This window comes from Colossoma macropomum, unplaced genomic scaffold (assembly GCF_904425465.1).
Source record: "Colossoma macropomum unplaced genomic scaffold, Colossoma_macropomum, whole genome shotgun sequence".
Lineage (NCBI taxonomy): Eukaryota > Metazoa > Chordata > Actinopteri > Characiformes > Serrasalmidae > Colossoma > Colossoma macropomum.
This window is the reverse complement of record NW_023494805.1, coordinates 40,525,147-40,552,833: the sequence shown is the minus strand read 5'-3', so window position 1 is coordinate 40,552,833 and position 27,687 is coordinate 40,525,147. Positions and strand designations below refer to the sequence as shown.

At 41.4% G+C, this 27,687-nt stretch overlaps 1 protein-coding gene across 1 annotated transcript in view; it reads left to right on the top strand.

The window, feature by feature from the left end:
- Positions 1–27,687, top strand: part of gpr158b (G protein-coupled receptor 158b) — a 75,856-nt gene that overhangs the window by 12,382 nt on the left and 35,787 nt on the right. The window contains exon 2 of the mRNA XM_036596977.1: positions 16,213–16,318. Within this exon, the coding sequence (XP_036452870.1) occupies positions 16,213–16,318 (106 nt within the window). The remainder of the gene's footprint in view (positions 1–16,212; positions 16,319–27,687) is intronic.

The window sequence follows — 27,687 nt, the reverse complement described above, 5'->3', positions numbered from 1 at the left end:
TCTGTGAGTTTATTGGCTCGTTGCAAAGCAGAAATCTGATTACTATCTGACTCATGTAGACCCGGCGTTTCCCCATTATCTGATTACTCAGGTACATGTAAAGGCATTGATTGGATCACTGACAAAATCTGATTTTCTGCAGTTATCGGATTATTAAGTGCATGTAAACACACTCACTGAGGTATAAACAAACAAGACAGACTTAAGCATTAAGCATGGCACCTGAAACATTATGGATAATACAGTTATTAATTTTATCAGCTGCATCAGGCCCATTCAAACGGGCTCCCCCAAATTTCCTATTATACATTTTCAAATATAAAATATTATTTATTCTGTGGCTTGGCTGAATATTTGATGGTTAGTATTAACTGAGAGATGTGCATCTATTTTGCCCAGTATGCCCAGCTAATCAACATTTTAAACTGAATTTATTTAATCAATAGTCAACGTCAGTCCATTGCTTTACACTCTGATTAGTCCAGAGCTGTAGCTAAACCTTGACTGAGGGATTAGATAATCACTGTCTTGTTTTAAAATGATGTGTGCCTATGAGGAGGGCGCCATCACGCCCATATACTGTCTGGACTCCACGGAGCTTCATTTCATGCACACACATACAAAAACATGTTGACGTATGACGCGGTCATCTTTTCCAAGCTGCAGTTTGGAAACACTGTTGTCATTGACATTCATCAGATGCATTTCACTCTAACAGTCTAGAAAGAGGCGCACTGCCCAGCTAGCACAGCAACTTTTATCTGTTACACGTTACTGTTATTTGCTGACATCAAACTTGGAGAGGAGAGAACACGAGTTTAGCTGATTGCTTTTCCCACAGTTCACTCTTGTGGTGTTTTTTCGTGACCAGATGAATAGCTCTGCTTTATCCTTTCATCAAAGTTGTAAACAAAAAGCAGCTTTGACACGATGGGCCCTTAATTTGTGGGGACCTTGGAAACGTGCATAGTGAGATTACTGGGCTGACTAGCTCTGTCTGTGACTGTTTTCCACTTCTTTGGTAATCTACCCAACACTGCACAGGACATTCAACGGTGCAAGCAATTACGGATCCGTCAGTCTGATCGATTTCTGACTGCTAAAGACTTACGCGGAAACCTGGAGGTGTACATCTCCGTCTCAGTGCTTTGCTAAAGTTGGTCTAGTGCCCAGGAAGAACACTGGCAGGTACCTGGGGTGATTTATTGTGCACACATCTCCAAGCTAACCCTCCAAGTCAGACATGCTTCTTCCATTTGGCTTTCAAACGTGATTTGAGTTTTCATTCTCGTTTCTTCTCAACTGGAAGAGCTCATATTGAATCCTCCTATGTTCCCCATGGAGTTTACACCTGGAAATGCCTCTTTTAACATTTTTTACTCACTTTTGAAGGCAGATGCAAAAACATATCCATTTCTGCTGTTTATTATGCACACAGCCTTGCAGCCTCCATAGACAAACACTGGCAGTAGAATGGGTCAGACTGATGAGCTCAGTGGCATTAAACATGGCACTGTTATAGGATGCCACCTCTGCCACAGTCAACTGTAAGTGCTATTATTGTGAAATGGAAGCATCTAGGAGCAACAACAGCTCAGCCATGAAGCGGTAGACCACATAAACTCACAGAGTGGGGCCGCCGAGTGCTGAAGCGCACAGTGCCTGTCCTTTCTTGAACCACTCACTAAAGAGTTCCGAATTGCCTCTGAAAGCGACATCAGCAAAAAAACTGCACATCAGGAGCTTCTTAAAATGGGTTTTCATGGCTGAGCAGTTACACACAAGCCTAAGATCAAAATGCACAGTGCCAAGCGTTGGGTGGAGTGGTGTAAAGCGCCACCGCTGGACTCTGGAGCAGTGGAAACGTATCCTGTAGAGTGACGAATCACGCTTCTCTATTTGTCAGTCTGATGGACAAGTCTGGGTTTGGCGAATGCCAGGAGAACGTTACCTGCCTGACTGCACTGTGCCAGCTGTAGAGTTTGGTGGAGGAGGGATGATGATATGGGGTTGTTTTTCAGGGGTTGGTCTAGAACCCTTAGTTCCAGTGAAGGGAATCTTAATGATTCAGCACCAAGACATTTAGGACAATTATACACTTTTTTTATTATATCAACTTTGTGGAACAGTTTGGGGAAGAACCTTTTCTGTTCCAGCATGACTGAGCCCCAGAGCACAAAGCAGCTCCATAAAGGCCTGACTGGGTGAGTTTGGTGTGGAAGAACTTGACTGGCCCTCACAGAGCCCTGACCTCAACCCCATCAAACACCCTCGGGATGAACTAGAATGGAGACTGTGAGCCAGACCCTCTCGTCCAGCATCAGTGTCTGACCTCACAAATGCTCTTCTGGATGAATGGGCAAAAATTCCCACAGACTCACTCCAACATCTTGTAGAAGCTTCCCAGAAGAGTGGAAGCTGTTAGAGCTGCAAAGGGGGACAAACTCCATATTAATGCCTATGGATTTAGAATGAGATTCATAAAAGCTCCTGTAGGTGTGATGTGTAAGTGTCCCAATACTTCTGTCCATATAATGTATGATATATACTCTCATTGACTGTATACATGAATTGGTTGGAACATGCAGACACTGTTGCTCTCACTGGACATTGGAGATGAAATTGTAAACTGTTCACTCTGTGGGAACCACAAGATTTTCATGTTCAGGTTGATGTGAATTCTGCATTCACACAGCAAAAATGATATTTTTGAATTATTAAAAATAATAAATACATTTTGGTGAAGCCTGTTTTGTCCACTCATATAGCTGTAACAAAAAACAAAAAAAGCTTTGTCTAGAATCAAATTTGAGCAAATATGCCAATTTCGATTGATCACAATTAACTACATGAAATTTTGCACTTATTTATGATTAATTATTTGAATCATTTGCATCATTTGTGTTACATAATTCTTTGCACATAATTATTCTGGGCTGTTAAATGATTACATTCCAATTTATTTTAACGTAATTACTATAAGCAAACAATTCAAATAATTAATATTTAATTAATAATGACATAATTTTGATTTTTATTTTTTAATAACTTTGAATGTTTTTGAGTGGGGGAGGGCTGCTGCTAGAGAGAGAGAGTGAGCGAGTGAGAGAGAGAGACAGATTTGTATCTGGCAGTAACACTGCTGGGGTATCAGACAAGCATTAAGCGCTATCGCCTTACAGGCCCCTGTCCAAGCCATTACAAAATCGATTAAGTCATGAATAAATCATGAACAAAAGATGTCGTCCATTCTACGCGGTGGTCACTTGAAACCACCTCCGTTTAGAGCCTCGCTGGAGCAGGTGGAAGCCTCAGTGTGGACTGATCTCCAGACCTTTGAAGTTATTGGAATTGCTCCCAAAACGCAGTGCACCGTCAGACGAGATTTAGGCATGCAACGGAAAAAAACACGCTTCACTTTGTGCATTATTCAAAAGCCTTCTCCTCTGTAGTGGAAGCAGCAGCAGCATCCTGTTCCTGGAACCCGAGCAAACGAGGGTGACGGTCGTTTTCTTCTTTCTCCACAAATAGAAGGCCTGATAACACGTGACCATCTGGATCATTTTGAACATGTGATATGGGACGGAGCAGCTGAGGCTGTTATCTGTGAGGTTAAATGATCCAATCGATCAATTAATGGCTCTCTAGGTTCTCTAGATCTTTATAGACGTTATCATCAGTCACTGGTGGATCTCAGATCTCTCCTCTGTATGATCTCAATGCCTCTTTTTAATCTACCCTCTAAACGTGTCCTACTTGTACACCACTCAGTGCACCCAGAAGAAGAAAGGTTCGTCTTTTGAGTCTTGGTTCCTCTCAACGGTTGTTCCTTACGTTCTTAGTGAGTTTCTTATTTTGAGTCTTGGTTCCTCTCAGTGGTTCTCCTTCATGCTGTTTTGGAGGTTTTTCTGACCCTGTCTGTTTCTTAGTGATGCTAATAAGGGGGCTCGACTGGGATTTCTTTTTCTTGGGATTTTAAGTCTTGGTTTCTCTCTGTGGTTTTTCCTCATGTTCTTAGGGAGTTTCTTGGTTCTTCTCAGTGGTTCTTCCTCATGTTCTTAAGGAGTTTCTCCTTTTGAGTTTTGGTTCCTCTCAATGGTTCTTCCTCATGTTCTTAGGGAGTTTCTCCTTTTGAGTCTTGGTTCGTCTCATTGGTTCTTCCTCATGTTCTTAGGGAGTTTCTCCTTTTGAGTCTTGGTTCCTCTCATTGGTTCTTCCTCATGTTCTTAGGGAGTCTCTCCTTTTGAGTGTTGGTTCCTTTCAGTGTTTTTTCCTTGTGTTCTTAGAGAGTTTCTCCTTGTAGAGTTTCTTCTTTTGAGTCTTGGTTCCTCTCAGTTGTTCTTCTTTATGTTCTTAGGGAGTCTCTCCTTTTGAGTGTTGGCTCCTCTCAGTTCCTCCTCATGTTCTTAGGGAGTCTCTCCTTTTGAGTCTTGGTTCCTTTCAGTGTTTTTTCCTTGTGTTCTTAGAGAGTTTCTCCTTATAGAGTTTCTTCTTTTGAGTCTTGGTTCCTCTCAGTTGTTCTTCATGTTCTTAGGGAGTCTTTCCTTTTGAGTCTTGGCTCCTCTCAATGGTTCTTCCTCATGTTCTTAGTGAGTCTCTCCTTGTGAGTGTTGGTTCCTCTCAGTTGTTCTTCTTCATGCTGTTTGGGAGGTTTTCCTGACACTGTCTCTCTCTTAGCAACACTAATTAGGGGGGTCGACCAGGAGAGCTGGAGAGCTGCTTTAGGACAATGTGTGTTGTTATGCTATGCAAACAAAATTGACTAGTATTGGGCTGCATTTCCTACAGTTAGCTCAGAATGGCCCAAAGTGGACAGAACAGGATCCTGTTTAGTTGGGTGAGGGAGCAAGACAGAGAAAGAGAGATATAAGATAAAAGAACGTAACTACATTCTGCTCATTTGAAGTTTCTTATTCCACTCAGCACGTCAAGGTCAAAAGGGCATGGTGCCCCCATCAGGCCCGATGGAAACGCTAGTAGCAAAGGCTCTCTTTTATTAAATATACAGGATACATCATACACATGCCTGCTGTTATCTCTGGCCTTTTAGAGCACTAAATAGAAGTTGCTGCAGTTTAAATGCCAGTTTTAGCACTGTGAAAACTTTCTTTTTTTCCTGGCCTTTAAAGTTCACATCTTTAATTCAGGATCATTAACCCAACGAGGCCACTTTAAGACTTTGGCATTAACCCATCTACGTGACGGCCTTTAGCTGACGGGAGACGTCCTTCTTGCTGTCGTAAATCATCTCTGCTGTGCCGGGGGAGCCTGGGGGAAGGCGCTCACGCAGACACGGAATAGATGATAAAGTGGCAGAGAGCAGAAGCCGTCTCAGGCCTTTTATTTGCATCTCAAATAGAGTCTTTCCGAAGCGCACTAGCACATTTAGTGCAAGTAGTGGCTTCACGCTGGAAAATGCAGTAGAGTCTGTGGTGCAGTGAGTTCACACATGTTTAACACACAGCAGTTCCCCATATACTGTAGAACTGACTCAGGGTTAAAAGTGGAGGTCACTGTAAAAGTAATGCAGTATATTATACGGCATTATAATGTTTAATTATTTTACAAAAGTGCATTAATTTAAAGCAGCACTACATTAAAACTGAAAGCACCCAACTTGTACTTCCACTCAGTGGCTACTTTATTAGAAACACCTACCCTGTACTTCCACTCACTGACCACTTTATTAGAAACTCCTACATTTGCTTCCACTTGCTGGCCGCTTTATTAGAAACACCTATCTTCTGCTTTCACTAATTGGCCACTTTATTAGAAATACCCACCTTGTACTTACACCCACTGGCCACTTTATTAGAAACACTTACCCTGTACTTCCACTCACTGGCCACTTTATTAGAAACACCCACTTTGCTCTTTCATTAACTGGCCACTTTATTAGAAACACCCACTTTGCTCTTTCATTAACTGGCCACTTTATTAGAAACAGCTACCTTGTACTTCCACTAACTGACCACTTTATTAGAAACACCTACCTTTTGCTTCCACTTACTGGCCACTTTATTAGAAACACTTACATTGTGCTTCCACTCACTGGCTGCTTTATTAGAAACACCTACATTCTACTCACTGGCCACTTTATTGGAAACACCTACCTTGTGCTTCCACTCACTGGCCACTATATAAGAAACACCTAGCACCAATGTGTTATTAGAAACACATCAAGCACTGAGGCTCCCAGAGGAGTGAGGCCTCAGGAACTAAGGGGGGTTCCCATAAGAAAATACAGTCTTTAAATGTGTTATTTTAGGATTCCTAGACTTTTCTATGGTTCCTTAAAGTCCTATTTTATTCCAGCAGGTTCCTGGAGTAACCAGGACATTCCATGAAAAGCTGTCACTGCTTGGCTGAGAGTGTTTCACCACACAAAAATATCCAGCCAAGACCGTTGATGAAGGCCTTGGGGACGGCTAACAGTCTGTAACTATACACCGGCAAGGTGGAGCTAGAAGGAAGGAGTTTCTAATAAAGAAAAAGGTGAATGTATGTGACGACTTTGGCTCCTCTGTGGCGTGTGAGTAATCCATCTCTCGTAGTGAAGGTACAGGTGGTGGGTAACGGTAGTTAGATCTGCTTCAGCTGTGCCATCATCTCTCTTATTGCTTTGCTGGGAGACAGAAAGAGAAATGACAGCCTCAGCTACATGTGCAGGTCTTTGTTCCTCTTCCCAGCTGACAGATGGGCTGTTGTTGCCTCCAGAGTGCTTTCCAATATTTTCATAGGAGAGAAAAAAGGGAAAGGAATTACAAACCCAGTCAGAGGGTTTCGTGTTGACGTGCATGATCTTCATGGCCATCCATTTAAAGGCCAATTGACTTTGACGTGTGATACAAGAAGCTGTTATCTATTAAGAGTTGAGAGAAGAAGTACAGATAAAGTTCACGATGGCTGATATGACTTGTTAGAGCAATACAAAGTATTTTTGTCCATTTTTGCATATAACAGTGTGCAATTTGTATCAGAGCTAGTTGGATCCTCCCAGAGTGGATCTGGCTCCTATTTGTGTGGATTCTGTTACAGGTGTGAAATAAATTTATGTTACTGTTTTCTATGAACAACTCACTACATTTCCTACAATTTTCTATTAGAAACAAACAATTCAAATAATTAGTCATGGCTAATCCTATTATTTGTGTTAATAGTGTGAACCACTCTTGTCTTATTTGCTCAAATTTGATATTAAAGCAAGATTTTTTTTCCATTTAATTGGCTGATTGGACCTGAAATTATTGTCCAATCCCGACCCGAGCTCAAGAAAATTCTGTACCTGACCTCATTCTCTCTTAATAAACCTGAGATGGAAAAAAAACTAACAATGCCCATGATACTTGGCATCCTATATACCAGGGTTTCTCAACCTGTGGGCAGCGGACCACCAGTGGTTCGTGAACCACCCTCTTGTGGTCCACAGGACTGAACCCTGGAAAACTTAACTTAATAATGAAAAATCTAAGAATCAAATTGTGACCGATATAATTATTAATAGAGACTCACAAATAAAAACGTCGCAGTAACTGGCTGATTAAACGTCATTAGTTTGAGACGATACAGACAGCCTGCGAGCCAGAGTTGGAGAAGTTTCTTACACCTGCCTTTTTTGATGTGGACTTATCACACCTTTCTTCTTTAGTTCGCTCTGTTTTGATATGTGTTAATACTCCACCATGCTCAGATCTGTAACAGACAGATGGACTTTGTTCTGGCAAAAACCCACGGTTCTTGGTTTGCTTCCAAACCCTGGTACATTTCACTGCTGGTGGGAACGCATTATCTGAATTCATCAACACAGCTTGCTTTTCTCTTCTTCTAGCAGCACATCAGCATTGTGCTGTCGGCATAATCTTCCTGTTTTCAGGTCTGACTTGTTACAGTCTCTCAGCACAAGCTGCACATGTGCAGACTGAGAAATCCGAAGGAAATCAGAGTAGGAGTTTACATGCACTGAGAAATCTGATTACTGAGCTAAAATCCAGCCTTTTTATCTGATTTCTTAATCGGATTTACTCAGATCAGTGTGCTGTTTACTTGACCATTTGAATAATCAGATAATTGCAGAAATCTGACTATGATCGGATTATTGAGTGCATGTAACTCATTGTTGACTGTGACAGCACTGATCCAACAGCCCAGTTGAGTGGAGCGCGGTTTCTCACCTTTTTATATCGCTACAGCCATATGGTTTTTTGTTTGTTTGTTTTTTTGACATGTTTTTATAACTGCAAATTTTGCAAATCTATTGACAAACGGAATGGATGCCCTGATCTTTTTCAGGCCTTAATTCTCAGGTTTTTAGTGTTCGTGTTATTTAAGGAAAGAAAAAGAAAATTGTATTTAAAAAGTTGGTGTTATTTTTTCTTTGGGCTGCTATGTTTTGTGTTTATAAGCAGGTGGGCCTTGGGGTGGAAAAGGTTGAGAACTCCTGCTATATAGCATGCCTGATAAACTTTGACAAAAGGGGGGTGAAAGGTGTCCTCTACAGTTTTTCCTTTTCCTCTTTTTGACTATAAGATCATAATAAACTAAGCACTTTGTTATCCGTGTCAAAAGTTCTCAGCTAATGCAGCCTCTATTGTTCTTCACATACAACAGCGCTGGTGTTACCAAAGCAGCTCATCATAAGTGTTTATAGGAGCTCTGTACCCTCAGTAGACAGTCTTGGTGATGTGCCCAGTGCTGCCCTAAAATCAATCACCACCTCTTTGGTTTTATGACATCAGCCTCGCAGCTCTAGAGCTAAAACTAAAGAAGCAAACTCCAGACTCCAGCCATGTCTTAGCTGATTGACTATATTTGTGTTAAGGGGAAAATTATTATTTTTTCACAGAACCGTCGCTTCTCTCGCTGCCCGCCTCTCCTGCCAGACAGTGCCCAGCTTACGAGCTGTAAACCCCCCCAGCCTGCCATACTCCACACATCCTACACAGCTAATCCCTCAGGCAGCTGGCAGTGTGGAGCAGAAAGACGCTGGGCCTGAGGAAGAAGCTCGAAGGACATTAAAATAAGCCAGAGCGAACTTGCTTGAGGAGAACGGATGTTTTAAGCACCGCCATGTAGCCTGCAGGCCATTTTACGGTAGCTAAAGCCAGAGTTTCAGCGCTGTTGAAGTGAAGCGCACTTACATAAATGCTGCTTTCAAGTGGTCCCATAGAATCCTTTGTGTTTCATTTGCATTTGATGGTTTCCTAATGGGATCTAAATGTGTTCTATAGGAAACTAGTGTTCTCTATTGGAAACCATTGAGCCAATTCTCATTAAAAAGCAAGACCATTATGTTTTAATCCTAATTGTTTCTAATGGTCCTTTTTCAGCAGGGTTAGCAGTAACATTATAAAGGAGGAGACTGAACATTGGCTAGAAAATGAATGGGAAAGCTTGTAAGGCTGAACATAGCATCTGTTCATGGAGAAAGTCCTGTCTTTCAGCGAAAAGAGCCAATCAGCTTGCAGGTTATGCCACAAAAGAGAAAAGCTTCCCTCTACTTGGGCTCAGTTGTGGAGATCTGTGCTAGCACAGTAGCTAGAACAACCCGAAAAAAAAAACACATTTTTGTGCTTTTTTTCCTGTTTTTTCAACAGGGAAGACCCATAAATGCTAGCTGGATAGCTTATTGAGCCAAACGCTACAAACTATTTAAGAGACATTTGTCAGATTTTAACAGTGATTTGAAATTTGTTTTAGAAACGGTAATTTGGCCTTCAGTTTCAAGTTTTTAGGCCTCTCTCTATTCAAGGAGAGATAGGAGTCTGGTCTTGTATGACTGAAAATAACTGCCCAGAGGTTGAATTTATGTCCTAATCTGGACATTTAGTTTGGGAGAACTATGTTGAAGTAAGAGCAGGAATCATATGTAAATATATATGTGAATTATTACTATTATTCATTTTGTTTTCATTATCATACAGTTTTGTTGTAAAGTAGATGGGCGCTTTGCACGGCTGTCTCTCATAAAATTCTGAGCAGATCACATACCAGGAAAATGGAACATGATCTGCTCATAATATTAATTAATAGTATCATCATTATGTGAAAATGTCTTTAATGTAAAACACTACCACTTGCTGTTCATGATGGTCGTGTAAACAGGTCAAAGATTTGACACAGATATCTCACGCAGAGCGGCAGAGCCTCCCAGATGTGCACAGTATTTACAGAATAGGCAGGGAGCCACATGCGTCATGCAGTGAAAGAAGCCATAAGAATAAATAAAAATGACACTGAAAACCAAACAAAACTTTTCAAAACGCAAATTCCTTCTTTCATGGTAGTTTTTCATCAGATTAAATACTAAGTACACATTCTGTGCCGCACAAAGATTTCCCTGTTGGTCCACAAGGCCTGAAACTATTACCCAATCACAAGTCAGACTGCAGTCGAAAGTAAGCAAATGTATCTGCTCTTTTACGGATTAGATTTTTATTAAGCAAAGTGGCTGATTTGACTGTTGACTGTTGATTTTTCTTGCTGCTCTGCTTTGCAGTGCCAGCACTGAATGTGTGAACGACCTGTTCATGGGAGCTGTAGTTGTTATGCAGCTCTGCAGAGTGAAACTGAAGGACAGCTTTCTTAGGCCCACTTCTTCTTGCCCACTATTCAAGACCGGGATCTATTTACAATTTACACTCTTTGAAATAAAGGTTCTGCACAGGTACATGTTTTGTTCATCAAGGTACAAACAATGTAAAGGTTCCCTCAAAGGTACAACAGTGGTTTTAAGGTCTGATTGTGAACCTTAAATAAGTGTTTCCAGGTGAAAAGTTCGTATTTGTACCTTTTCATAATCTAATGTCTTAAACAGAACAGTAAAATAAAAGCCTGGAGACGAGACGGGGTGTGTGGAGTCAGTACAGCTTAGAGCATATCATTTCAGTGGATTATGGTTCAGTTATGTTCCCTGACTAAAGGTACTGAGATGAACCCTTGAGGGTTCCACCCCAGTGACAAGAGGGACACTGCCCCAGAGACAGATTAGTATCTTTATTTCTTTAGAGTGTAAAATGATTCATTCTTTATTTTTTAACCTTTTTCTGCATGAACAGTACATTAATAAAGTAGCCCAAACAAAAACTCACCCTGCGACTTTATCGTTTATGTAACTTTCAAACCATTTGTTAAGAAAAGTGTCAATCTGGCAACCCTGCATGACCAGGAAAAAACTTGTGAGTAAAACGTGTGCATGCAGAAAGCAGTTTTTCTGGTTGCTATAGCAACTTGCAGCTTTAAATCTCTGCTGTTCAAATCAGTTTCACTACACGCTCTCAGAAATAAAGGTACTAAACTGTCACTGGGTCAGTCCCCCTCTTGTCACTGGGGTGGTACATCTCAATACCTTTAGTCAGGGAACATAACTGAACCATAATCCACTGAAATGATATGTTCTAAGCTGTACTGACTCCACACACCCCGTCTCGACTCCAGGCTTTTATTTTACTGTTCTGTTTAAAACATTCGGTTATGAAAAGGTACAAATACGAACTTTTCACCTGGAAAAACTTATTTAAGGTTCACTATCAGACCTTAAAACCACTGTTGTACCTTTGAGGGAACGTTTACATTGTTTGTACCTTGATGAATGAAAAATGTACCTGAACAGAACCTTTAATTCTAACAGTGTAGCAGTTGTTTCCAGAACCTTCAGTGCAGTTTCAGTACCACAACCTTTCTCAAGCTTTGCACTAGGATTGGGTCGCCTTCTTAAGTTTTGGTGGGGTGAATGACCCAATGCCCCCCGTAGCTGGCACCTATGTCAATGAATGAAAACAGCTACAACCATGCACAAATTCATGGTATGATATCAGCTTTTTCAGAAAGCAGCGTTTTGCCTGTCCATACAAAAACACTGAGTTTTCAAAGATCTCCACCCTGGAGAGCATTTTCAAAAACCTCCAGTGGACGAGAGGCCAAAATTCAAAGACATCTGGACACAAGTGGATGGGGCTTGAGTATATATTCCACAGTTCAAGATGTTGGTGATGTTCTAAGAAGCCGTCGGTCAGTATCTGCACATGCAAGATCTTAAAAGGGAACGCCACTGATTTTTAAAAAATTCAGAATAATTAGATGGTTAAGATGTAAACAAAGTAATTCAGAGCTGTTTGGTGTGAAACGCTCCATTCTAGAGAAACTTACTGAGTCAGAACTGTTCACAGTGGTGGTGATAGGAACCAGACGTCCACCTCTAAAAGCTCACAGAAAGTTACTACATGAAATGGTTATGAATTCACTGCCTGATGCCTGAGACATTTTTGAGAAGGTTTTGGCCTGAAACATATTTAAAAGCTGTTTGTGGTGGAGGGATACATGCAGGGTGTTGTGAACATAGTCCCCAAAGAAAACTTATTTTTTCAGATTTAGCACTATTATACCATTCATATATAACATTCCAGATGATAACCTCAGAAGACACATGTAGGTTCAGCTTTGTTAGATCATGTTCTTTACATATCAAAACATATCATGTCTAATATCATGTTATTAAAGAAGATGAGCAGGGCAGAAATATTTTTCCCTCAGAACTAAAGGGTTAATGAATTACTGTAGGACTATGATCCATAAACGTCTAAAAGTGAGACATGGCAGCCTGATCTGATCCGTATGAGTGTGCAGTGACTGAAATAAGAGAGCCAGGCTCTAATGGGCTGCTGGCTGGCCTTGCTGCTGACCTTAATGACCTCCAGTTTCACACATAGCCAGAGGGCAGCTGCAGGAGAGCCTGCATTCGGTCTGGGGTAGCGCTGGCTTTCTGCTGGCTTAAAAACAACATCTAGCAATAGATGTGCAGGACATCAGCCTGAACTAATAGGCTTGTATCTAGAGCTGGGCGATATGGCCAAAAACGTTATCACGATAAACAAAATTCATATCGTTCGATATCGATACATATCGCGATATGTATCGTCAAATCATTATTTCTTTCACGTTTGAAGGCTGATTTTGCTCCTGGGTGGTTAATTGTGGTTTTAAACTATCACTTATGGTCGGATCATGACAAACACTCGGCAAACAGTGGAACATTTCACTAATCTGTCTTGGGACAGTGGGAGAAAGTTTCTGAGCTGTTTTTATCAGCTGGAAAAGCACCGCTGCAATTTTTGTAATAGTCATAATTTAAGAAAGAAAATAGATTATTTCTAGCTGTCTGGTGACGAGCGCTCGGCTACCCCGCTACAAATGCTAAACAAGTGGCCAACAACAGAGCTAAACTCTTTAGTTTCTCAACAACGTCAACTCGGTTCGGTAGGTCACTGCTGTCACTCCAACCACATCCATGTCAGCATATCACAGTATTCAGACACCAGCTAGACGGCTGGGTTTCTCTATGCTATCGTAGTAGTTTGAGGGGTGAACCGCAGTATATCTGACGCTCGCTGTGTAAAAGCATTATCTGCAGTGTGAATCTCTCACACCAGACACAGAGTCCTCCTTTTAGGTATGTTTAAACTGAAAGCGGTGATTTTGTGTTTTGTTTGATCTACAGTATCATCAATTCACCGTGTTGTGCCGGAGCGCTGCTTCAAGTTAGCCAGCAGCTAAAAACAGCTAGCCTGGAAAGCTAACCTAGCGCTCTCCCTCTTCCCAATGCCTCACAGCTTCCACAGTTTACTTTCGTTTAAGAGAATGCACTAATACTCAAATATGACGGTTTGGCGCTGCAACACGGCGCTGTAGACGTGATTTAACACCGCTAAAGTTGTTAGGATGCACGGAAAGAGGTGAGTTCGCTGTAGGACAGTACAGTTACATCACTTATCTCGTCACTTGGTCACAGGAGAACAGATCGCCGGTCGCTCCACTCAAACAGGGAATGTATAACTCCGCGTTTCAGATGTTGCTAAAGTATATTTGGCGACCCTTTTTTTACTCGTGGCCTCCTCCCTCTCTAATCAAGTCGAAAAACTCGGAAGTGCGCCCTCTCCTGGCAACAGCAGAGTAGTGTCGCTTTCCTTGCAATAGAAAACGCCACCGGGGCTTTCGCTAAAACATGGAAGTGTGAGAACGGTGTATTATATCGAAAATCTATCGAACCTGTCTTATCGCTCTATCGAGGAAGTTATATCGCGATACTTATCGTTATCGTTTTATCGCCCAGCCCTACTTGTATCACTGTAGATACCTCACTGACAATAGCAGACCAAAGTACTAAAGAACAGACACTGCATGCACACGTTTATGAAATGTCAAGTATGATGCACAGGTAAGGAGGAGGAGCGCAGGCACCTGACATCTTTGGTCCTCACAGCTGGGCCAGCGGAGTCAAAGATCAGGCATGGTCCTATGGCCGTTCTCCACAGTGGGCAAAGCCAGGGAGTCACTGCTCCCATGCACGGTGCTGAGAAGTTGGGCACTGGATTCTTGGGCACCATGTGGAACAAAAGAGGTGGGCAGCAGCCTCTTGTGCCCTCTGAGAGAATAGGTGGTGCTATGGAAGTGGGAACTGGCCTCTCAGTGTGCTCCAGATCACTAGGCAATGTTATGTAAGTGGGTGCCAGCCTCTTGGTGCAGCCAGAACGCTAGGTGGTGCTATGGTGTGGGTATCAGTAGGCTCTCAGTGTGCTCCAGGACACTAGGCAGCATCATGGAAGTGGGTGGCAGCCTCTACCGCGACACTTGGTGGCACTATGGAATTGGGCGCTGGCTTCTCGGTGCCCTCCAGGACAGGCTGTGCTGTGGACTCTCTGTGACCTCTGGGGCACTAAGTGGCACTAGGGAAGTGGACAGTGGCCTGTCAGTGGGACACTATGTGGGGCTAAGGAGTTGGGTGGTGCACTGTTGGTGCCCTCGTAGATGCTGAGCAGCAGCACTATGGAATGGGCACCAGCCTGTCAGTGGGCTCAGGGACACTAGGTGGCACTACGCAATGGCCCTGGATACTTTTTGATGATCTTAAGTGCTTCGATTAAAAATAGATCATTTTAAACTTTAGCAGCTTCTAGGGAAAAAAATCAGATTGGTATCTGCCAATACTCAGTTTTGGAAAAGGAAACATGGTATCATGCCATCTCTGAAGGAAGCGTCCTGAAATACCCTCTGGTGTTTAAGTTATCGTATTTCAGTCTACACTATATAAAACATTGTTGAATAAAATAAAATCTTTTCCGCATCTTTTCAAATTGCTGCTAATGCAACGTCATTGGACAGCCGAACACACTCGGAGGAAAGTGCTGACCACCAGTTCTCATGCGTCAGCTAACAGATGCCTGCGATGGCTAGCATAGCGCTGAGTGAAGGCAGACGGGGGGGCCATCCTACCCACCCAAAGAGAGCAAGGCCAGACTCCCGGCCACGCATGGCTGTAGCATCACCAGGGATCGAACAATGCTTAGACGGTCACGCCACTTGGGAGCCCCAGTAACAGCAATTATTAATAGAACAAAATGTATTTTGTCCTGTTAATAATTGTGTATTTATTGTGCGTTTATTCTTATAACAGCTCATCACCACATCCCATGTGCCAAATGAATGAAACGTTAAGCAGACAGACAACATGATGTCACTGGCTCATTCTACGTCAAGTGCTTGATAAGAACAAAGCTTCACCATGTAAGTTTTGGGGATTTGGAGACCTCTCTGGTGGAAATGTGGAAATGCATGCGACGTGCAAATGAACACTTTGTAATGTGGGTTGAGTTTCCATCTACTTCCCCACTCGAGCACGTTGCCCGGGTATTCAAAGAGAACCTGGTGAAGGACGCGTCTTTTGAGGGTGAATTATGTACTATTGTCATCATATCTACATCAAAGTTAATTCTTCTTTTTGAGTGAATGTGACTAAATATGTAAAGATGTACAACATAGTGTGAAAAACTCCTGACCCAACACTTCAGATTTTTAAATGATTACTTCAAGCTTTACAGGGCGACTTGCAGCAGCGCAGGCTAAACATATTTTAGCGAGTTTTTATTTTCCTCAATTAGTAATGGTACTTCTTTTAATTTTAATAAAAAATCTTACGTAGTGCAGCTCTAGCCATACAGGAAGTGTCCCTTTTGCTTCTCATGTCTTTAGGTTCTAGATATAAAGGTTGAATGGGGCTATTTAATAACACAAATGTGTTGTCTACACATCTTGAATACGGATGAAGGGATTAAAGCCAGAGGCTCGTTCTTACATCAGAGGAGTTTCTGATTTTTAAGCCTTCAGCATTGAAAGCTAGTGAAGCACATTAAAACAGTCCCCCCCCTCTCTGTCTCTCTCTAGAGGGGTCGTGAGAGTCGATGTGAATCTGCAGGACGAGGACATTGACCAGTGCTCCAGCAGCGGCTGGTTTGCAGGCACCCACCGCTGCAATCTGACCACTATGGAGGTGAGTAGGCCTCGTCCTTCACACCACACGGCTGCCATTGTTTACCATTGGGTGGATGAACATTATGTTGGCCTCTGTTATTATATATATGCTTTTCTGAGTTTTGTCTGTTTCAGCCACGTAACATTTACGCAGCCACATTAATGACCGTCTTCTGCAGCGTCTCAATGCAGCATTAAAGAGGCCGATCATGTTCAAAATAATAAAATAACTGGTTTTCATTAACAGCACTGCAGTTTCCCCATTCAGGCAGGAACCCCACTGCTATACTAATGAAAGTACTTTAGCATGACTCCTCACATTACAAATTTATTTTCACATTTAGCATCAAAGTCAAAGTCATTTCCAATCAAAATGGCCATTAAGTACAAGTTATTAATTTTTCGCTGAAAGGAAAACAAGCAGAAATAAAGAATATATTTAACAGAAAACACACAGAAGCCTCAGCAACTAAATATCATCTTTTTTCAATATTCAGTGTGTCCATTGCACCTTTACTACAGCTTCCATTGAGACTCACTTTCAGTTCCTCAAAGAATCTGCAGACACACCTCCAAAGTTCAGTCTTAGAAGCTGGTTGATCATTTTCTGAAGTAATCAAACTCATTCAGTGGTGTTAAGGTCTGGACTCTGGGGTGGTCAGTCCATTGTTCAGCTTCTTTGTTTGATGTGTCCGTCTCCTTTTCTCAGTGAGGTTCTTCTTGATCAGCTACACATCCTTTCAGACCCATAGCGCTGAGTCGTCTTCTCACAGTGGAAGGATGGACAGAAACACCTGTGGATGTTTTCAGATCTGAAGCAGCTTGATTTTCTCCTCTCTCTCAAAGATGAAAGCTTTAAGTGCTGTTTATCTGATGGGGGCAGTTTTGGTGTCTTTACATTGAATTTGGTGGCGCTGTAGCTCTGGTTGCATGACATAGACAGAAGAAGAATCAGTGGTGGCTGCCGATGCTGGCTGACCATTTTGTGTTGTGAGAAGTTTGAGAACCCAAATTTTGACAATTGGACAAAAAATGGCGAGGGAGGGTGAATCCTCATCGTCTAAGAAGTGGAAACACAAAGAAGCAACACGAAATCAGGGCAGATGACGGCAGAAAACCTGACAGCCACCGTAGGTTCTACTACATGCTTGGAAATGGAGGGGTGAGGGAGGGAGATTCAGTTGGTTGCAATCTGTGACCTCAAGACTAGATGCCACTAAATCTTACACACTGCGCCTTTATAGAACCCATTAAATGATTTTGTATAGCACCAAAAATGGTTCCACTATTATGCTAGGAGTTCATAACCTGCATAGTAACAAGTAGCTTGTAAATGTACAGCACATTGTGCATTGTGAAGTGTATTTTTGCCATCTTACCCACTCTTATGTGTACCAATAAATGAAAAATACAGCATAAAAAGTTCTGACTGCTAAATTCTACATTCAGCAATAAGGCTTATAGTGAGCCTTTGCGCTTGAAACCACAAGCTAGCTAGCATGCTCTCAGTTTCCTGACGTCTGCTGTGTAAAAACAATCACATGCTTTGTCCTCCAGGAAAAGTGAAGCATAGCTCCTCAGGGCTTCCTAAAACTCTTAGATCCTCTCACTGCACATCCTGTCTCCACATGATTCAAACTCGAAGTTTCTACCTTCCAACTTTCAGACTCTTCTACGGGGAATGTGTTCTGGATCAGTTCTCGGTGTTCTCATTTCCCCCTGACTACTGAACAGCTCATTATGTTTTGTTTGGATTGTAGATGAATTAAAAGCAGGGGGGTTTGTCTCCTGCGTGGCTGGTGACGGTCTGCACTCTGTCATGCTGGAAATCCTTCTGACGGCGCTAATTAGACACCGCTAGCTGCTCCGCATTAGTGCTGGCAAGAATTTGAGTTTACTTGGGTATTTCTGGGCTGCTGCTTTTAGACCGGCTGTGACAAAATTCCATGTTGCCTTCACAGCTCTGCTGCGGCTCTTTTTTAAGTGAGACCTTTTTATATCTGTAAAACTGAAGATATCTGACTAACAACGTTTAGTTTTTTTGTTTTTGCCATGCACTTCAAATTAGAAAAATTCCAGTTTTTGGTTTTTAGTGTTTATGAGCCTTTTCTGAGATTGTTTATGAACTATTATCATTTATTCTGGAGTTTAAGAGCATGTTTGAGATTGTTTATGGACTAATATCTCCTATTCTAGAGCATAGGAGCATTTATTGAGGTTGTTTGTGGACTAATATCTCCCCAGTGTTTTGAGATTGTTTATGGACTAATATCTCCCATTCTAGCTTATATGAGTGTTTAGTGAGATCGTTTATGGACAAATATCTTCTGTTCAAGAGTATAGGAATGTTTATTGAGGTTGTTTATGGACTGATATCTCCTATTCTAGTGCATGGGAGCGTTTATTGAGGTTGATTATGGACTAATATCTCCAATTCAAAAGAATATGAGTGTTTTAAGGTCGTTTATGGACTAATATCTCCTATTTTAGTCTATAGGAGTGTTTATTTAGGTTGTTTATGGACTAATATTTTCTGCTATAGTGTATATGAGTGTTCATGGAGATTGTCTGTGGACTAATATCTAATATTAGTGCATGAGTGCATTTACTGAAATTGTTTATACAACAATATCTCAATTTTCTAGTGTATAGGGGTGTTAATTGAAGTCATTTAAGGATTTATATCTTCTGTTCTAGTGAATGAGTGGTTGTTTATACACTAATATCTCCTATTGTAGTGAATAGAAGCGATTATGGGGTGTTTATGAGGTTGTTTATTGACTCATTAACTGAGGTTTTGCAGAATGTGTGAGTTTTAATATTTGATGTTGCTGTCAGTCAAGAAAAACACAAAAATACACAAAAGCAAAAAGACCTTAATGTAGGTCTGAGAGAGTTAGGAGGCTGAGGCAGGACAGTTGGACATCTTTGTTTGTCTAAAAGTGCACCAAAACTGCCCTGGGTGGCAAAAAGACAGAGGTTTACATCTGCAGCTGTGGAAAGAAAGTCAATAAGGAAAGAGCTGTTGTCTTAAGCGCTGTAACTCTTATGAAAACTCATTAAGCCAGCAGCTGAATAAGTGCCTCAGAACTGTCGGAAACTGTGCGCATGTTAAGCCTCCCCAGACGTTCGGTGGGTATCCGCCAGCTGTTGTGTTTGCTTGCCACTGTGTGATTCCCTTCATCTGTATGAGAACTGACAGGGACGTCTGTCACCGGGGCATCAGAGCGGCGTTCGGAGCTCAGCTGTAGATGTGCTGACTGCTTGTTAAGGTTTTCTGTGTTTGTGTGCAGTCGGTGGGGGAGGAGACCTGCCCGCCTGTAACATTATGATCCATAATAAATGCAGCGTAATGGATTGGAGCGGACTCGCTGAATTATTGACCGTGCTCTTTGTCTGTGTGGTCCCTCTCTCAGGGGCGCTAGAGGAGGAGGAGTAGAGACGAAAAGCTTCAGCAGCACAGGCGTCCGTACCAAACCCCGGTGAAAAGAATGTATGTAGTCAATCTGCCAAGTCGTGTTTGGTGTCTGAAGTTTGCTTCTTTAGGTTTGCACTGGAGCTATGAGGAGCTAATGTAGCTAAACAATAATGGACGCTTATAGGCCTGTGAGTGGGAACAGCCCCCAGTACATTAAAACCACATTTCCTTTAGATAGCATAGATGAAATTGTTCTAGATACCAGCTGTGGAGCTGCACGCTCAGTGCTCCAGGTGGATATCATAAAAAAGAAAGCTGTTTACGTTATGGTGTACATTTTAGGATGTCCTCAGGCTTCAGACATCAGACAAAACAGCTTCAGGTTTGTGAAAAAATGCATGGCTCAGCTCTCATACAGCTGGACATCAAGCAAAACAGCCTTGGACAAAAGGCATTGGTCTAAGCATAGCTTCACTGTGGCCTTGGAAGGTAAAGTTTGATGTGATATGCATAATTTCCTTCTTTAATCCTGGATTGATTCCAATTTTATGGCCAAATTAAAGATCTCCTATTTCAGTGTATAGCAGTGTTTATTGAGGTTGTTTATGTACTCATATCTCGTATTCTAGTGTATAGGAGTGTTTATCAAGGTTGTTAATGGACTAATTTCTCCAACTGTAGTTTATAGGAGCATTTATTGAGGTTGATTATGGACTAATACCTTCTCTTTTAGCGTATAGGAGCGTTTATTGAGGTTGTTTATGGACCAATTTCTCCTACTATAGTTTATAGGAGCGTTTATTGAGGTTGTTTATGGACTAATATCTTCTGTTTTAATGTATAGAAGTGTTTATTGAGGTTGTTTATGTACTCATATCTCCTATTCTAGTGTATAGGAGTGTTTATCAAGGTTGTTTATGGACTAATATCCCTTATTCTAGTGTATAGGAGTGTTTATTGAGGTTGTCTGTGGAGTAATATCTCCTGCTCTAGTGTATGGGAGTGTTTATTGAGGTTGTTTATGTACTAATATCTCCTAGTATAGTTTATAGGAGCATTTATTGAGGTTGATTATGGACTAATATCTTCTATACATGCTGGCGACATAAAAAAACGTCATTCCATTCGTCATGACGGTATGTGACTGACTGCGGCATTCAGCCTTGGACATGCTGCCATGGTGACGGCGTCACCTGTGTAACTGGATGATTTTTTCATTCAAATATTCCTTTAGGAAATGCACTGTTTGGAAAGGCTGTATCTGAGTGAGTGTGAAGCGTGAAAGAGACTGTGTGTATGTCTGTGGATGTGTGTGTGTGTGCGCACGTGTGTGTGTGTGTACTTTTCTAAATTTAGCCTCGTTTCCACCAAAGACGGCAGAACTGTGGCTCTCAGTCCACGTCTTGTCATTTAAGATAAGCTCAGAAACCATCACAGCTCAGGCTGACATTTTCAAAGAGAACACACTCTCGAGCCAAAGGTGCCCGACTGGCCTCCATTAACTTCCTTACTACTCTGCATTAGCATGAGTGCTGCCTCCGGTGGAGTCAGGAACAATTCATTTCTCTGCCTTAACAAGAAAGTGAAGGCAAAAATAATTCGGAGACACTAATTGACGAGCTCGGCATGCAGTCAGAGAACATCATTTTGAAAAGCGTGATTGGTCGGAACATTGTGCTTGGGCTGCACTAGGATAATGGCATATTTTGCATTTGTTATACTCAGGGTTGGGCAATATCTGCTTGTTTCATACCTTCAAACCATCTCCAAATATTACTGCAGTATACAGTATTACTGGAGGAGTGAGGGGGTCGGCAGTTGTTAAGCAGTAAAAGCGTCTTAAGGTTACGTAAAATCATTTACGTGGCTTTTCTGACTGTGTTGAACTTGTACGGCGTTATTTCAAAATTAAAATTAATCAAAATGTTTAATTCACTTACATGATCTCCAAACAAGTCAACTGGGTGCAGGTTTTCAAGCCATTATTGAATAAATTTAAAATCATCCATCTAACAGTTGTAAAGTGTTAAACTACAGATAAATATTAAACAATGCTGCTGCAAGGCCTGGTTAGCATTAGCTTAGCTAGCATGATAACAGCTCTGCTCACTGTAGTATATGTTTGTTTCAAAAGCACTGACACAACTTCAGATGACAATGATTCAAATCAGTGAAGTCGAGCAGCTGGCGCTGAACAGACAGAAAGGTGAAATTAAACCTGTTCTGTGGTGTTTGGATCTGAAGCCTGCTCAGCTAACTTAATGTTAGCTTAGCGAGCAGGGTACAGACCCAAACAGTGCCACTGATTGCCAGTGGAAACCAGTGGAGCCAATTACAAAGGCTAAATGCAGGCAGGTCTAGACGAGCACCATAGTCCAAGGTCGAGACCTAGTTGATAAAACTTTCTTTTACAGTCCCCCAGTTGTAGGCATTAGTCAGATAACTGGGAGGTACAAACTCCAAAGTACAAGATAATTACTTAGGGTAACAAGATTTTCAGTTCCAAGACTAAATGATACTGAAATGACTAACAGGTTTTGGCTATTAAACGGAGTGCAGCGTTCAGCTAACGTAAGAGCACGGTATTCCGTACACTTGCAAATATTTTTGTCTGTGTAATAAAAAACACTTTCTTGACATTTGTCAAAGATACATCTGAGACATTATCATATATCCCTTTTTCCATCAAATCGGTTGGAAAGACCATCTAACCTGGGTTTGGACATCAAATCTGTGCAGATAGTGACCGAACCCACTGATATTAATCAGTGGATTATCACCATGAAACACAGTTTGTTTAGTACTGAGCTGTTAATCTAAGTTTACATCGTCAGCTAAGTGACCTTAGCAGACTCCTTTCAGCTGCGCAGCTTCACAGCACACCACACCACTGCCTCACTTTACTAGGCTTTTTTTTTCATGGTAGCCTCATTCACTGCACTCATTGTTCATATTAATTCACTTTTATAATCAGTATAATCAGTAAATGTCTATTTTTATGCAATTAGATTTCATAAAACTTCTAATAAACTACAGGGAAAACACTACGGAAAACCGCTCCCTCTGTGGAAGCTGGTGTACAGAATACTGACGGCACAAACCGAAGACACAGATGACGTTTTTTTCTTATTTCATTAAAAGTATTGGTCCAAATGTGACCAATCAAAGTGCATATTAGTTGCTAGGCAGATTTTGCAGAGTCCAACCAATCATTAAATCGTGTATGACTTCGGGTATTTCCGCAATAACTACTAAAACGCGAAAAATGCCGAAATACTGTACGGAATACAGTGCTCTTACGTTACATGGTAAAGTTTTTTATTTTTACAGCTCACCGTAAGTCAAACTGTGTCCCAATTCACGTCAACAAGTCTGTGCGACCTTAATGAAGACCTGGATGCGTTTTGGGAGAAGTTTTGAGGATTTATTTACAGAAAAGGTTTGGTGATTATTGACTTCTAGTGTTAGTCAGGAATGTTAGCAATGTTAGCCTCCAGTGCTAAATTAAAGAAGCAAAATTTGGACTCCAAACATGCCTGATTGATTAAATCTAAGGTTAAGATTAAATTATATAAATTTGATAACCACTGTACAAAAAATAAATAAATTTTCGCACTGTATTAATGTATCATAACACAAACATGGTAAACCGGTGCAACTGCTAGCAGGCTAATGAAGTCATTAGCATGAATGAAAATTCAGCAGCTCACAGAGGTGTGAAAAGCATTTTATTGTTAATAAATAGCCTAAGGTCATCTTTTGGTCACTGCGTACTTTATTTGAGTGATGTAGACTGCCTTGAATAAGCTAATGAGCTAACGCTAACATTAGAACTAAGTAGTACATGCTGATCTTCTACACATTTCTTTTTCTTCATTGGGTGCTGAACAAATGATAATTTGTCAATGTATCTCTGAGAAACAAGAAATATCTTTTAATTATTTTTGTTCTAGCTAGCGCAGTTAGCCTAGTTACAGCTGCACTACATCTGACTTTCAATCACATCCTTAACAGCTCATTATTGGCAATGTGCTCATGTTAAAGTACTGTTTTGTTGTTGTGTGATTTATTTGCTTAATCTTAAATACAGTGCAGTTAAAATATAATGCCGTTTCTATATAATGTTGGCCGGTATGGACTGATCAGGCATTACATCATGACCACCTCCTTGTTTCTACACTCATTGTCCATTTTATCAGCTCCACTTACTATATAGGTGCACTTTGTAGTTCTACAGTTACAGACTGTAGTCCATCTGTTTCTCTGCATACTTTGTTAGCCCCCTTTTACCCTGTTCTTCAATGGTCAGGACCCCCATGGACCCTCACAGAGCAGGTACTATTTGGGTGGTGGATCATTCTCAGCACTGCAGTAACACTGACGTGGTGGTGGTGTGTTAGTGTGTGTTGTGCTGGTCTGGGTGGATCAGACACAGCAGTGCTGCTGGAGTTTTAAACACCTCAGTGTCACTGCTGGACTGAGAATAGTCCACCAACCAAAAATATCCATCCAACAGCGCCCTGTGACCACTGATAAAGGACTAGAGGATGACCAACACAAACTGTGCAGCAGCAGATGAGCTATCGTCTCTGACTTTACATCTACAAGGTGGACTGATAAGGTAGCAGTGAGTGGACACAGTGTTTAAAAACTCCAGCAGCACTGCTGTGTCTGATCCACTCAGACCAGCGCAACACACACTAACACCATCAGTGTTACTGCGGTGCTGAGAATGATCCACCACCCAAATGGGTCCATGGGGGTCCTGACCACTGAAGAACAGGGTAAAAGGGGGCTAACAAAGTATGAAGAGAAACAGATGGACTACAGTCTGTAACTGTAGAACTACAAAGCGCTCCTATATAGTAAGTGGAGCTGATAAAATGGACAGTGAGTGTAGAAACAAGGTGGTCATGATGTTATGCCTGATCGGTGTATTTTCTCCATGACTATCCATAAGTAGAACATAACAAATACGTCAATAGTGAGTTCAGTGTTTAAGTAGTGGTATCTGGAGTGGTTAACTAAGTACTCAAGTACCCATGCACATCTTGATTAGCAGCTACAGTTAGGTATGGATAGGTGGCGTCAGGCTGAAGCCAGAGCCGGGAGTTGAGGAGCAATCCAGAACACAGTATAGACTAACAAAGTTGATCAGACAAGATTGAAAACAACACTGTTGCAGGTACCTGAAAGTAATTCAAGCATTTGGGATCAAATCAGGAGATAATGAAGGCTCTTGTCTGAACTCCGTGGGGCAGATATAAGTGGTCACCTCGTGTGGGTGCATAATTATGAAACTCTGAGAAGACGCTCCTGAGAGTTCATTTCATCCCAAGCAACAAACACTGTTGCTAAGATGGAAACCAGAGAATCGGTGAGTCATCACACCTCCGTTACCTAGTTGCGGCTGAAGCACACAGAAGAGTGGTGTGATTTCTTTGCATGCATGGATATTTTCATGTGGCAGATTCGTCCATTTTTTACTCACGTTCAGGTACATCAGTTGCTAAAAAGCACCATTCCTTCTTTCATTTTTCACACGTTAGAAGTGCAGATATTTGAAAGCAGGTGAAACTTGAAAACACTCGTGCTAAAGTTAGATCAACCCCTTGCATGGCAAGGAGGAGATCTTGGTGTTGTAAAGGACCTTTGAGTTTGTTCTCTGACCTTCCTAGAAAGAAGTCCAGTAGTGGATACTGAGGGGATGTCGTTTTCTCCACCTTTTCATGCTCTTGGGGAGTTCCTCGTTTTGAGTCTTGGTTCTTCTCAGTGGTGCTTCCTCAAGTTCTTAGGGAGTTCCTTGTTTTGAGTCTTGGTTCCCCTCAGTGGTTCTTCCTCATGCTCTTAGGGAGTTTTCAGTCTTGGTTCCTCTTAGTGGTTCTTCCTCATGCTCTTAGGGAGTTTTCAGTCTTGGTTCCTCTCTGTGGTTCTTCCTCAAGCTCTTAAAGAGTTTCTCCTTTTGACTCTTGGTTCCTCTTAGTGGTTCTTTATTATGCTTTTAGAGAGCTTTTCATTTTGAGTCTTGGTTCCTTTCAGTGTTTCTTTTTTCATGCTCTTTTGGAGTTTTCCTTCAGCTTGCTCTTTAGAGGGCTCGCCCAGAATTTCTGGAAAGCTGTTGTAATGTCTGTTGTAGAAAACATCATGCAAGTAATTGAATTGAATTTGTGGCTTATGCAGACTGCAAAAAGCAGTGACCACTTTTTTTCCTCCTGTTTTGCACCAAGTTAATTGGTGGAAGTGCTCTTGTTCAAAAAGGACACAACTGAAACCTGTGATTCAGGTTCTTAGGCCTGGAGGAACTCAAATGAGCAGATGGAAAGAATTAATCTATGGGTAAACGTAAAAAAGGTTTACAGTCAAAATGAAAATGTTGACCCTTAGAATCTTTTATCATGCCCTGTATCCAAATAACTTGATGTCTAGGGGAGTGTGGTGTGTTTGCTTGCCTTGCTGAACTGACAATCTCAAAAAGACTGCAAATATTTATTTTTCTCTCACACAGCCTTTGTCTGCCTCTCTTGCCATTCCTTACTCATAATAAATATCTGCTGTTCTACTTACGAACATAACTGTGGTATGCATTGAAAGTTTAGAATCTTTTCACACAAATTCTCCAATTGTTTCAATGAGCTACAAATGAGAAATACAGCATTTTTCTAAGGTTGTCTTTACACGGTGCAACTACCATGCAACTTCATTATTATTCATAGTGAGAACAATATGCTGTATCAAAAAGTACGAGCTGGTAATTTGGTTATGAAGTGGAGTAGTCAAATGTGTTGCATGCAATTCGGATTGTTTATGAATTGCTTCGTATAACTGTCAAGTTACACACACATTATGTTGCATGCAACTCACAACTTGCAACTAGCTGCATGAACATTTCACTGTGTAAAACCAGCCTAAAGTTTAATATCCAAAACCTTATCTTACAATTAGACAACTTCTACATGACATGCATTCCATATTCCACACCACGTTGCGCACTGTATGGTGAAACTTCCACACAAATTTAGTTGCTTGAAACTTACATAAAACTAAATTTCACCTGAATTGTAAAAAAAAGCATCCTGCAATGTGAAACTCAGCCACAACAGTTGCAAGCATCTCAACTTCGTAAAATAAGATTCATAAGACAGCCAAATGCAGATCATACATCTCATGTCCATGTCGAAAAATATTGTTTCAAACATTTATTTCACTGGTGCAATAGACAAGAAAGTAAAACAGAAAGTGGTTGAAAAGGAGCTCTCCAGCTGTTTGTGTCGCCATTTGTTTTTCTTTTTTAATGAAATTATATAGTGAAAACGATATGATGTACCAACAAATAAGAGCTGCTCATTTGGTTAACTAGTGGAGCAACTGAATGGAAATTAAGTTGCATGTACCCAAAACCATGCAAATAGTTGCATGAAAGTTTCTCTGTGCTAAGCCAGCCTAAGATGTTCCGATGCAAAAACAGCCCAGAAGCTTAGCTTTCACTATACGAACACAGCAGTGAGGTGGCAGCTGGTCAGGGAGATTGGTCAGGATCCTTCTGAGACGATGTTCGAACTCTGGGGGCTTGACACCGGAACATTCCCTGGTTTATTTATTATCACAGTAGAGGCAGCCGGGTCAGCATGGGCTGAAGCTGAAGGCCGTCCTGAGGGTCTGCTGTCACTGCAGGCCATGAACACACACACTCGCTCACATCCAAATATATCCCCCTGCAGACAGACTCTGCCAAGGCGAGTCAGTAGGAGGTAAAATTTCCGTCGCAGTCTACGCCAGAATGAATTCGAGACGCTTTGATTTATCTGATTTATTTGCTTGGTTGTCTAGGAAACACCTTAATTGTTTCAATGATCTGCCAATTTGAAAGCTCCCAAACCTCCGTCTGACTTCAGTTCATCAGCAGCAGGCTTAAACATAAGTTTAAGCTCTATGGTAGTAGTCCAAATTTATACAATTATAACAACTTCAAC